Source organism: Sorex fumeus, unplaced genomic scaffold (genome assembly GCF_029834395.1).
Source record: "Sorex fumeus unplaced genomic scaffold, SorFum_2.1 ptg000122l, whole genome shotgun sequence".
NCBI lineage: Eukaryota > Metazoa > Chordata > Mammalia > Eulipotyphla > Soricidae > Sorex > Sorex fumeus.
This window is the reverse complement of record NW_026606179.1, coordinates 11,369,586-11,381,721: the sequence shown is the minus strand read 5'-3', so window position 1 is coordinate 11,381,721 and position 12,136 is coordinate 11,369,586. Positions and strand designations below refer to the sequence as shown.

Genomic DNA, 12,136 nt, shown 5'->3' with positions numbered 1-12,136 from the left:
TAACCCCTGGCCTGCTGGGTCCACTGGTCAGTCCTGCTCTGCCTCGGGTCCCCTGGAGACTCTCCGAGGATCAAAGGCGCCACCACCTGTTCAGCTAAGACACTCTCTGATCCAGGGGTTCAGGAGTCTGCTTCGGAGCCAGTCGTTCACGGGCACCCCTAAACATCCCGACCCCTTTCTTTAGGGGTTAGAGCCGCAAGGGAGTCCGCAGGGGCCAGATGGGGAACCATACTCAGGGGCACCAGGCTCTGCTGGGGCGTTCACCACCGGGGTCCGTCGGTCCCCCTCTCAGAGCATTCTGGATCCCTAAAATCCTGGAAAACGAAGGAGGTGGGAGCGCAGAAAGTAGGCTAGGGACGCGCCGGGCTCCCAGGAGATCCGCGGTGCGGCTGCTCCCCGCTCTACCCGCCACCGCCGCGCGAGGAGTCTGGAGGCGACCGGTCGGCTCGGCTCCGGGGCGTAGGGGGTTGGCGCGCGCCCGGGGGTGGCTGGAGGCCCAGGAGGAGGGGGTTCAGGGGCCAAAGCCGGCGCGTGTGACCTCGGGAGGGCTCTGCTCGGCGCCTCCAGGTTGAGGTTGAGGCCGCAACTCAGAGGTGAGCTCAGGGGCGAGCTCCGAGGCGCACATTAGTTCCGAAATTTTTGTATTTTTTGTATTTTGGGCCACACCCAACGATGCTTGGGGCTTACCCCTGGCTCTGCATTCACGAAGGACCATTCGGGGTGCCAGGGATCGAACGCGGGTCGCCCTGCCAGCTCTCCCATCGCGGGCGCCCCAGATGCCTTCGGAATATTTTCCTTGGGGTCACCTGATACCCGGCCGATGGTGTGACGTCACTAGTTGCCAGGCAGATTTCGTCTGGTAGCGAGCGGCGCTTCACAGAGGCACCAAGGGAGCCAAGATGGGTGTCCAGTCTATGGGCCCACAGTGGCCAGAAGATCCCAGCGCGCACGCTGTGCACTTTCAGGATCTTGAAAACTGATTCCGAAGCAGACATACGTGGGCCCCCTACTGACGCCAAACCAGCCACAAAACACGAAATCAGTCAGTGACGGGGAGCAAATGTGACTGGTGGTGATGCTGCTTCTTAGGTCAAAATGCATCTCAAGTAGGTCAAGGATCACAGTGCAAACAGTGAAAATGCAATTGACTAAGAATGACTGTGGACAAACCTGTGATCTTCAAAGGCATCAAACCAGCGAGGAGATCAACATTTGCAACACAGGGTTTCACTTCCCTGATATCAAGCACTTGAAACATGATATAAAAGAAATGAAGGGGAGCATATGTGCAAGGCCCTGGGTCTACCCAGGAACCAGGAACACACACACACAATATCTACATAACATTTCTGAAAAGGATCCACAAGCCTATAGATAAATGGGCATATCACAGTAAAGTGCAAAATGACCACTGAGCATTTAAAGGTGTTCAGTGGCATTCGACATTTGACACAGTTGCTGATTAGGAGCATGATCAAATACCTGAGGTCAAGATTAGGCTTCATTTTTGGTTTCAACACTCTCCTCAATCTCTTCTTTGCTTTTCTCTACATGTGAAGAGTTGTTGAAATCTATTTGGTATTGTATTGGGGGTATCTTTTAATGTTTTCTGCATCTTGCCTCAAAGCTCCCTCTGGGTCTTCTATAACTTCTCAAGTCAACTTCCACTCTCCCTCTTGGCTGCCAAAACCCCTCCAAGTCCTGGGGCACATTAGACAATTGTATGATCTCTGTAAAGTTGTGAGTCCCACGGTAGACTCTATAAACCCTTTAGCTCCTCCAGGCATTTAAGGGATGCGGGAAGTCACCAGTGAGCAGGGTGAACTATCACTGTCCTCCCGTTGTTCATCAATTTTCTTGAGCGGGCCCAGTAACGTCTCCATTGTGAGACTTCTTGTTACTGTGTTTGGCATATCGAATACGTCACGGGTAGCTTGCCAGGCTTTGCTGTGCAGGCGAGATACTCTAGGTAGCTTGCCAGGCTCTCCCAGAGGGGCAGAGGAATCGAAATCAGGTTGGCCATGCTGGCTGCATGCAAAGTGTACAAGGCAAACGCCCTACCTGCAGCATGTCCATTATTTCCTGAGAAAATTCTCCATTGGCTCATTGCCTCACAGAAGCACTAGGCAGGGAGACTCTGCAATTCTAGCATTAAATTTAGCCATAGACTGTGGAAAGCAAGCCAGAGGGTACCGGACACTTTGCCCTGACCCTCCCCCAGGCACAGGGACTACACGTGCTCTCACCCCCTCACCATTGCCCTGGGTGTCCTTTAATCCTGAGTCATCTTTACAGCCACTGAACCTTTTTTTTTTCAGATGGGGATTTTACAAATGACATCCAGAGGGCCTCAGGACTGCTCCCAGCAATCCTCAGATTCCTAGGGCATAAGGTTGAATGCCAGAAGAAGAGGGCATGGTGTCGCTGAGGCCCTGGGATGCTGGGGGCCGGTGCTTGATGCTTTCCAGAACCAACTGGTGATGCTTTGGGCTTCCCATATTCACCCCAGAATTATCCAGGGGTCTTCAGGGAGATACCTAATGATGATGGACCATGTGGTACAAGGGATGGAACCAGGATCAGGTGCATGCCAGGCATTCACCCTAACCCCTACACTATCTCCAGCCCTGGACTCATTTTTTCAGGGAATAGAGAGGGGTCACAACTGGTGGTGCTCAGGGGAGCATGTGGTGCCAGAGAATGCAGCTATTTTGGGGGGAGGAGGTCACACCCAGCAATTCTCAGGATTTACTCCTGGCTCTACACTCAGGAATTACTCAGGGGATCATATGGAATGTTGGGGATCAAATATGGTAGCTGCAAGCAAGGCACTGTACTATCGCTCACTGTGCTATCTGCTGTAATATTGCTCCAGCTCCGATTTTTTATTTTAAAGACAAAATGTGTGTTTCTCAAGTCCATGCCTCGCCAGTACCATCTTTGTCCTGAAACCAGATCCAACCCAGGGCTGTGAAACCCTAAGAGGACAGTCGCATAGGTGCAGGGGTCAGCAGTCACTATCAACCTGACACAGAAACAATGGACACCTTTATTGTAGCTGGCAAAGGAGCAAGTGACTGCTGTGCTCGTCTCCATCAGACCAGAGGAGAGAGGGCCCATGGGGCTACACTGCTCGCATTCATTCCATTTGCCTTTCCAAGTGGGAAGTTTCTAGCTTGGGAGAATTCTACTTTGAGGGAGTGACATGACCGTGAGTGAGTCCAGGCTTTATTTGTTAGAGGCATTGCTCAGGGTTGGTGGGCAAGGAGGGTGCAGAAAATGTTTCTTCTGGTTATTTTATATTTTATTCACTTTTATTTGGGTTTTGCTTCATTGGTTTTAGTGACCTGTCCCTTGAAACTCCTCTTTTCTGCCAGCCTTTTTTCTTTCTTTCTTTTTTCCTTTTTTTAAGTAGGAGTATTGCTAATTTTTTTCTTTCTTTGTTTTGTTTTGAGTCCCAGTGCTCAGGGATTTCTCCTGTTTCTGCACAGGGAGCTCATTCTTGGTGGTGATCAAGGAATTGCAGGAGATGTGGGGGGTTGAATCTGGAGTGGCTGCATGGAAGGCAAACACCCTCCCTACTAAACTATTTCTCCAGCCCCTCATTTCAGTGTTAGTGACAGTGGAGGTCATTTGGGCCGAAGGGCTGGAACAAACCACTTGAAAGCTGTGATACAGAAAGTAGACTGGGAGAGGCAAGAAGGTGAAGATGATCATGGAAGTGCACAACTGCTTGGCCCAGGGCGGGTACTTTCGGATCACCTCCTTTGACTGTAAAGAAAGGACAGAAGGTTTTGGAACACCCAGTTTTCAAGAGTGGAAGGCTTCAGAGGGTGAGACAGATCACTGAATCCTCAGGAAACGGGGGGATCCCATGGATGCGTAGAGAGAAATGTCTGGTCTCCTCCCTACTCCCTAGAGGTTCCTGAGGTCTAGGGGAGGAAGGCTCACAGTGCTCGAGTTCCAGGCTAAGTAGGTGATGTTCAACATGGGCATCTGACTCAGTATCTTCAGAATCTGGATCAGTAGCAGAAGAAGAATCACATAGCTCCACAGCCACCGATAGATTGGCCAGGTGGGACGGTTCATTATGGTGATCATGTCTGCAAGGAACCTGGGAAGAGGGAGTACAAACCAACCTGAGAGAATGTTTAACATTCCAGAAGCCCTTCTGTTCCCCTCTCTAACCAGTTTCTCACCAAATCTTCTACTTAAAAATTATTATTATTATTTTGGTTTTTGTATCACACCTAGTGGTGCTCAGGAATTACTACTCCTGGGATCACTACTAGCAGAGCCCAGGGATTACTCCTGGCTTTGCATTCAGGGATCACTCCAGCAGTGCTTTGGGACCTGGCAGGCTCAGGAAACCATATGGGGTTCCAGAGATTAAACCCAAGTTGTCTGCATGCAAGGCGAGCTCCCATTCCACCATACTGTCTCTCCTGCCCTGAACTGTCTAGATTCTGTTCAAGCAATTCCCCCACAATGTGTCAGGCAATTGCCTGACACATCTGTGTCCCCAGAGGGCTCTCACTGTAACTCACATATTTCTACCCTGACCAGTGATTTGCTCCCATATGACTCTTCACTTAGACTCTGAGAGTGAAAACTCAGTTGAGTCTGTCATAGTCTCCCAGAATGCACCACCAGGGTTGCCTGGCATTATACTTTAAGAATGACCTGAGATGAGTGCATGTGGAATGTGTGTTGGGATGTGAGTGGGATGCATGTAGGAATGGGATGTGTCAGGATGCATGGAGGATGTGTCGGGATGCATGCTGAGATGTGTGTTGGGATGTGTATGGGATGTATGTTGGGGTGTGTGTCAGGATGTGTGTGGGATGCATGTTGGGATGTGTCAGGATGTGTGTGGGATGCGTGTGAGGGTGTGTTTAGGATGCATGTTGGGATGTGTGTTGAGATGTATGGGGGTGCATGTTGGGTGTGTGTTGGGATGTGTGTGGGATGTGTGTGGGATGCATTTTGGGCTGTGTGTTGGGATTTGTGTGGGATGCATGTGGGATGTCTGTCAAGATGCATGGAAGATGTGTCAGGATGTCTGCTGGGATGTGTTTTGGGATGTGCATGGGCAGGATGTGTGTGTGATGTGCCAGGATGTGTGTGGGATGTGCGTCAGGATGCACATGGGATGCATGTCAGGATGTGTGGATGCGTGTCAGGATGTGTGTGGGATGCATGTCAGGATGTGTGTGGAATGCATGTCAGGATGCGTGTAGGATGCGTGTCAGGATGTGTGTCAGGATGCCAAAAACCATTATTATCCAGAAACACTGATTCCATGGTGCTTCCAGATGAAAATCTTCCTGCAACTACATGAACAAGAAGCACATGGGGCTCTTGTTGAAGTGCAACCACAGATCTAAAGGTCTGGGCTGGGGCCTGAGGTTCTGCATGTCTGAGCAGCTCTTGGGTGATCCTTAGGCTGCTGGGCCACAGAGCACAGAGCAGCAGGGAATCACGTGATTGAGATGCCCACACTAGCCTGGTCTAAAAAAGGTCTCAGTAGGCCCGAGAACTTGCCTTAGGTCATTCACCACTTTCCCCACCTCACAGCTGTCTTCTCCAAAAATGCCTGAGCTTCTCTCCTTCCCACTCTGCCAGCTGTGTGCTGAGACTGACTGTCAACCCAGGCCTGAGGGTCCTTACCTCCTGGACCCATAGAGCCAGGTAATGGCCACAATCTCCAAGGTAATAATGCCAAAGAGGGGCAGAGGAAGCCAGTGTTCATCTAGCAAGTTCACGAGATAGCTGCCCGAGGGGGTCATGAAAGTGAGGCTGCCCAGGAACATGGTCATACAGATGCTCACTAGAGGAAAACATCAGATTTAGTTCCAGCTCAGAATGGAACTGGGACTGTGGAGGGGGGAAATCCCAGGAGTGGGCAGGGCTCAGCTCAGCCACAGCCATTGGTGGTGGGGGTAGTGGTGAAGGTGTTTTCTAGGCAAGGGTACCTGTCAGCCACTTTGTTTGCTTCCAGGGACCAGGGAGTGTATCCTGGATGGGCGTAACAATGCCCTGCATAATCCCAATCAAGGTGCTCAGTCCCACGTTCAACAGCAAGAAACAGACGAGGATGGCAACGATGCTGGGCTTAGAAAACCCGTCGATGATGCTGGTGAGTATCACGAGGAATACCCTTGAGCTCCCCATGATCTGTGAGGACCAGAGGCATCATTAGGGCTCTGAGCTCAGCCTTTGGAATCCTGAGTCTCTTCCTATCCCCTCCCTCTTCCTAGGAAATGATCTAGAGCATGTCAGTGAATTTCATTAGACTCATCTGACTTCCCTTCAGGGACACCTGTGACACTAGGACCCTGTGGACTTGGGGCAAACTGCCTGATGCCAACTCCACAACTTGGTACCGAGGGACTCACATTGCCCAGACACAAAAGGATCTGAGTACCTTTGTCCTATTTGTTTGTAATGCAGCTGAGCATTGCCTTTCTGGATTGGACCTGAGGGGAGCTGGTACACAGGGGGCTTGGAGGGGAATTCTGGGGCCCACGCCCTACCCTTACCTACCTCCTTCATTTCCTTATATAAGTCACACTCAGTCAGGTGGGATCTGACAAGGCTTCTGTCTTTTTCACTGAGGCCTTCCAACCACACCAAGTAGGTGGCACTGAGATTGCTTTGTGCACTGTCTGGGAATCCCACCGTGGCAGGGAGCACCCCGTTATTTATCAGATTTATCAATATATTGATGTTTCTGTGGATGGGGTAGAATCAAAGTAGACCAGTGAGCCTTTCAAGGTAACCTGGGCTGTAGTTTATAGCTGAGGGAGCAGACCCCTTACTGAGCTTTTCAGTTACCCAGCATGATACCACCTTTCATAGTCAGAAGATGTTCCAGAGAATTTCTGACTTGAGGACCCCTAGTGGTTTTTACCACAGTATTCTTGAGGGTCTTAGGACTGCACTCCTATTAGACAATCTGGGTATCACACGCACAATCAAACCAGAGTGATAGGACATCAGGTAAGGCATTTGTTTTGCATGTAGTCAACTGGGGTTTGATCCCCAGCACCCTATATGGTCCCCCAAGCCTGTAAGGAACGATCCCTGAACACAGAGCCAGGAATAAGCACACTGAGCACACTGGGTGTGACACCAAATAATAACAATCTGGGATTTTTTTTTTTGCAAGGAAGGCTAAAGTTTGGGCCCCATCCAGCATTGTTTAGGAGCTCTTCCTGGCTTTGTGTTCAGGAGTGATCCCTAGAAGTACTCAGGGAACTATATGTGGTGCTGGAGATCTGAACCATGGTCACAACCACATGGAGGCAGGTACCTTATTGCTGTTCAATCTCTCTGGCCCCTTCTAAACTTTTTCTAAGGGGGGGTTGGTCACACCCAGCAATGCTTGTGGACTATTTCTGGTCCTGTGCTCCCTGACTGCCAGCAGCGTTCAGTTCACCACTTACGTGGTGCTAGGGATTTGAATCAGGGGCACCACAGCCATAAGTGTCTTGCCCCATACTAGCTCTCTAGCTCCATTCTCAGCTTTTTTTTTCCTTTTGGGCCAAACCCAGAAATGTGGAGGGATTACTCCTGGCTCTGCACTCAGGGATCACTCCTGACAGGCTTGGGAGACCATATGGGATGCCAGGGATCGAACCTAGATCAGCTGTATGCAGGGCAAGCATCTTCCCCGCATGCTATGGCTCCGGCCCCATTCTCAGCTGTCTTGCCCTGCCAGTTGCTCCAACCCGTTAACGTACAACTCTCTGCACTTTCCTTCTGTCCTGCTCAGTTATTGAATCTCCCTCAACTTGCCAAGTTCTCCTCTTTACTGCATGTTTTTTCTCTGCCTGGAGCCACCCTACTCCACCCCCACCCCCATTCTTCCCACAGCCAATCCCTAGCCAATCCTTCCTTGACTCTGGGAACTCTGCTGACTACCATTTAAAGCAGTTTAGATCTCTTCCATAAGGACAAATCAACAGGTAGCAGTCAAGTAGTGGGGAGTGATCCAGTTTATTATTTCTTAAAATTATTTTTTTTCTTTTTTTGCTTTTTGGGTCACACACAGCGATGCACAGGGGTTACTCCTGGCTCTGCACTCAGGAATTACTCCTGGCAGTGCTCAGGGATGCTGGGAATCAAACCTGGGTTGGCCACGTGCAAGGCAAATGCCCTACCCGCTGTGCTCCAGCCCCTTAAAATTATTTTTTAACTCAGAATTCTTTTAGTGTTAGGTCTTTGAATGAGAAGTATTTGAAAAAATTTGGGTAGTGATTTATCGGGACATGCTGCATTCAGGACCACTCTCCTCAGGATATGCTACCTTCTCTGGCTCCCCAGGAAGCCAGCAGCCTCCTCATTCCTATCAGCAGTCCTCATCTAGTTTGTGATGATCGGCTCAGTACTTGCTTCCTTAACAAACTCTGATTTTCCTAAGGGGGTGGAGTGGGCTGGGGGACAAGTCACCACCTCTATTTCCAGAACTCAGCCAGGGGTAAAAGACGGTGTTTTATGTTTGCTTTTGGGGGGAAAGGAGGTGGGTGGGGGCATACTCAGCAGTTCTCAGGGTTTAGTCCTGGCTCCATGTTCAGGGATCACTCTTGGTGGGGCTCAGGGGGATCATATGGGGTGCTGGGAGAATCAAACCGTAATCAGTCACATGCAAGTACCCTACCTGCTGTATTATCACTTTAGTCCCTATAGATAGTGTCTGGGGGCCACAACACCTAGCAGTGCTCAGGAGCTATCCCTGGCTCTGATGGGTCATTCTTGATGGGTGATGCTTGGGGTGCTGGGAACCATATGTGGGGCTGGGTACCAAACAGGGTCTGTTACACACAAGGCAAGCACCTTCACCCCTGTTCTATCTCACCTGGCTGAGAGAATAGAATTTTACAGTGGTTGATGAGAACTTTCTGAATAAATGCCTCAGAAGAAGACAAAGTTTAGGATCTGAGCTACGTGACACCCTCTGCAGCAAGGTGCATTTTCTTTCTTTTTTTTTTTTTTTTATAAAAGAAATGTATAATGATTCAGCAGAACTTCTACATCTGGACCATATCTAGTTTATTTATTTATTTATTTATTTGCTTTTTTAGGTCACACCTGGTGATACACAGGGGTTACTCCTGGCTCTGCACTCAGGAGTTACACCTGGCGGTGCTCAGGGGACCATATAGGATGCTGGGAATTGAACCGGGGTCAGCCGCGTGCAAGGCAAATGCCCTACCCGCTGTACTATCTCTCCAGCTCCCCATATCTAGTTTAGAAAGTAGCTATCAAAGAGTTAGTCAGGAGCTTCTACCATCTGGGATGTTCCAATTTGAGGGTCCCAATTGAGTGAGAGTCCCTGTGGTTCGGGCCCATGCAGTGCTCTGTGGCTATTCTGAGATGTTGGTCTTCATAAGGATCTCCATATGAAAGGTTGGGCTCACCTCTGATAACATTCTTTGATGTTTTCTGTGGCCATGTGACCCATGAGGGCAAATATAACCACTGTTGCAACAACAGAGAAAATCAAGTTGAAAATAACCACGGCAAAGGCATCAGAGATGCAGTTGTTGGACCGAGGCATATAGGAGCTGATAGCCACATAGCTGCCAAAGCCGGAGCCCAAGGAAAACAATATCTGCTTGACTGTCTGGTGCCACATATCCAGCGAGTACAGGACAGACATCTGAGGAGGAGAAGTACCATGCAGGTTGGGATGGAAAGGGAGGAAAGGTAAATTGCAATGGAGATGGAAGGTGAGAAGGAAATGAAGGAAGAAGTGAGGAGGAATTTGATCAGACGGTCCCTGACACCCAGTTTGGACAAGAAGATTCAAGGACTGGCAAAGCCTTACCTTGGCATCCAATAAGATCATGATACCAAAACTTGCGCCTTCCAGTTGGACATTCCGCACAAGAAAACCGAAAAGTAAGATGTAGGGGAGGAGCACTGAGACATACAGCACCTAAGTAGAAGTATGATTCAAAAGTGGTATGAATCCATGACTGCGGGGCTAGTAAAGGCTTTGGGGGATATCAGAGGCTGTTGGAAATCAAAGACCAGATGAGGAGGTGAGAGAACATGGGAGATCTATAGACATTCAAATGAGGAGAGTACTAGGGAGTCTCTTAGAGAAGGGAGTCAGCAGTTTGGTGAGTTAGAGGGTGACTCACCTTCGAAGTGGACTTCAGTCCATTCATCAGGGAGAGGCCAACAATAAACCAGGTTCCAAAGAGGCATAGAGTAAGATGGTCATCTGGCAGCCCACCTATCTTGATTTTATCTGAGGCCTTCAGGACATGCCGGTACCAGAAGTACTTGCTGGGTGATGTCCGCATGCATTCAGGATCTAAGGTAAACTGGCCATGGAGAAAACTGCAAGACCAGGTACCACCCATCCCTACCTTCCAACCCTGGACCCACATTTTTCCAACTGTCCCTTGTCTCTCAACAATCCTCCTTCCTTCTTTTATGCCTTGACCTTTAAAAAAATTTTTTTTAACTTTTTAGGCCACACCTGGTGGTGCTCAGAGCTTACTTATGGTTCTATGCCTAGGGATCACTTCTGACAGTGCTTGGGGGATCCTGTGTGGTTCCAGGATGGAAGTAGGGCTGGCCATGTGCATATCAAGCTATCTCTCTAGCTATCCTTATCCATCTCTCAGTTCTTTCTTCTTGTCTTACCAGGATCGCTGGAGTTCTTCAGTATGGGGCACAATGTCCAAGGGAGAGGAAAATGGAAAGAATGAAACAAATAGTAGACACACCAGGCTACTAGTGCACTGTAGTATGAGCCCACGATACAGCACACCTAGGAATCATGAAGAATTCTGAAGTCAGGGGAAGTAAGTCTGACCAGAAGGGAAGGGGATTGATCTGGGGATGAAGGGAAAGTGAGATCATGGCACTATTACCAGAAAACAAGTGGGAATGGGTGGGGGAGAGGGGTAGATAGAGCAGGACAGCCCAGGGTCCTCACCATGAAGTTGGAATATCCTAAACCTGCAATCCAGGGGCTGATGTTCTTCCATGCACCGGTGCTACCCAGTCCCATCCTTTGTCCAATTCCCATCTCCAGAAACAGAAGAGGAACGCCGAACAAGAACATCAGGAAGATGTAGATGAGGAGAAAAGTACCTACACAGGGGTGTTCGGGGAAGGTGTCTGAGAGCCAGCTGACTTGTCAATTTTCTCAGAAATCCAGAAGAACAGATTCTAGCCCATGAACCTCCCTCAGGATCACCAACATTAGGGCTCAGTTGTTTCTACAACGCTCCCCACCTGGTGCTAGGTGACCAGTTCCTTGGCCCTCAATACCTATAAGGCTCAGACACATAGTTTCTATGGACGTTGCTGATCCAGGCTTCAAACACCACCATCCTCATACCTGAGGATGCCCACATCCTCTTCCCACAGCCTAGATTTTTTCATACCTGGATTTTGCCTGCCCCAGGCAAAATCTCAAATCCTAAGCTTCTCCATACCTTCAACACTCCTGAGGCACCTGAAAAGGCCTCCGGCTCCTCACCTGATACTGGTCTGTGCTTCCCAGTCCCCAGGCTTACCACCTCCATTGTTGAAACACAGGCGAGGAAAGTGCCAGACGTTAGAGAGGCCCACAGAGAAGCCCACGGAGGCCAAAAGGAACTCCGTTTTGTTCGACCAGCAGGTTCGTGTACTGGAAAATTTTCTAATTGGTCTAGTTGGTGTAGCTATAGTCTCCTGTGTTCTGTTTTCATCATTCCAAATGTATGAATGCAGAGAACTCCATTTTTGATCCGAATGCACCGATTCAGAAGACTTACAGTTCTCAGAAATCTTGAAGGCTGAGGATTTGGAGTCCAAAGATCTAAGCATTTGGAAATTTTCAGACTGGAGCACAGGGATATCAGATGACTTAAGGTCCTCAGAAATCGTAGAAGTTGAGGATTTGGAGTCCAAAGGTCTAAACATTTGGGAGTTTTCAGACTGGAGTGTAGAAGTAGTAGAAGACTTAAGGTTAGAAATCTTGGAAGTTGAGGATTTGGAGTCCAAAGGTCTAAGCATTTGGGAGTTTTCAGACTGGAGTGTAGAAGTAGTAGAAGACTTAAGATTCTTAGAAATCTTGGAAGTTGAGGATTTGGAGTCCAAAGGTCTAAGCATTTGGGAGTTTTCAGAC

At 49.2% G+C, this 12,136-nt stretch overlaps 1 protein-coding gene across 1 annotated transcript; it reads right to left on the bottom strand.

The window, feature by feature from the left end:
• Positions 1–401: 401 nt before the first annotated feature.
• On the bottom strand, positions 402–11,835 carry LOC130043313 (orphan sodium- and chloride-dependent neurotransmitter transporter NTT5-like). The gene is made up of 11 exons (XM_056135565.1): positions 11,544–11,835; positions 10,958–11,115; positions 10,663–10,789; positions 10,152–10,327; positions 9,833–9,943; positions 9,423–9,664; positions 5,976–6,136; positions 5,671–5,830; positions 3,952–4,114; positions 3,658–3,771; positions 402–488 (listed from the first exon to the last, which is right to left on the bottom strand). Exons 1-11 carry the CDS (start codon positions 11,833–11,835, stop codon positions 402–404), a joined length of 1,791 nt encoding a protein of 596 aa, XP_055991540.1.
• Positions 11,836–12,136: the final 301 nt, after the last annotated feature.

Bases quoted from the DNA above. Each gene is read 5' to 3' on its own strand.
- LOC130043313 (XM_056135565.1), bottom strand. From the start codon at position 11,835: ATGCTTAGATCTTTGGACTCCAAATCCTCAGCCTTCAAGATTTCTGAG. The intron at 10,790-10,957 runs GTGAGGACCCTG...CATGATTCCTAG, and splicing joins TAGGATATTCCAACTTCATG to GTGTGCTGTATCGTGGGCTC. The intron at 10,328-10,662 runs GTAAGACAAGAA...AGTTTACCTTAG, and splicing joins GAAGAACTCCAGCGATCCTG to ATCCTGAATGCATGCGGACA.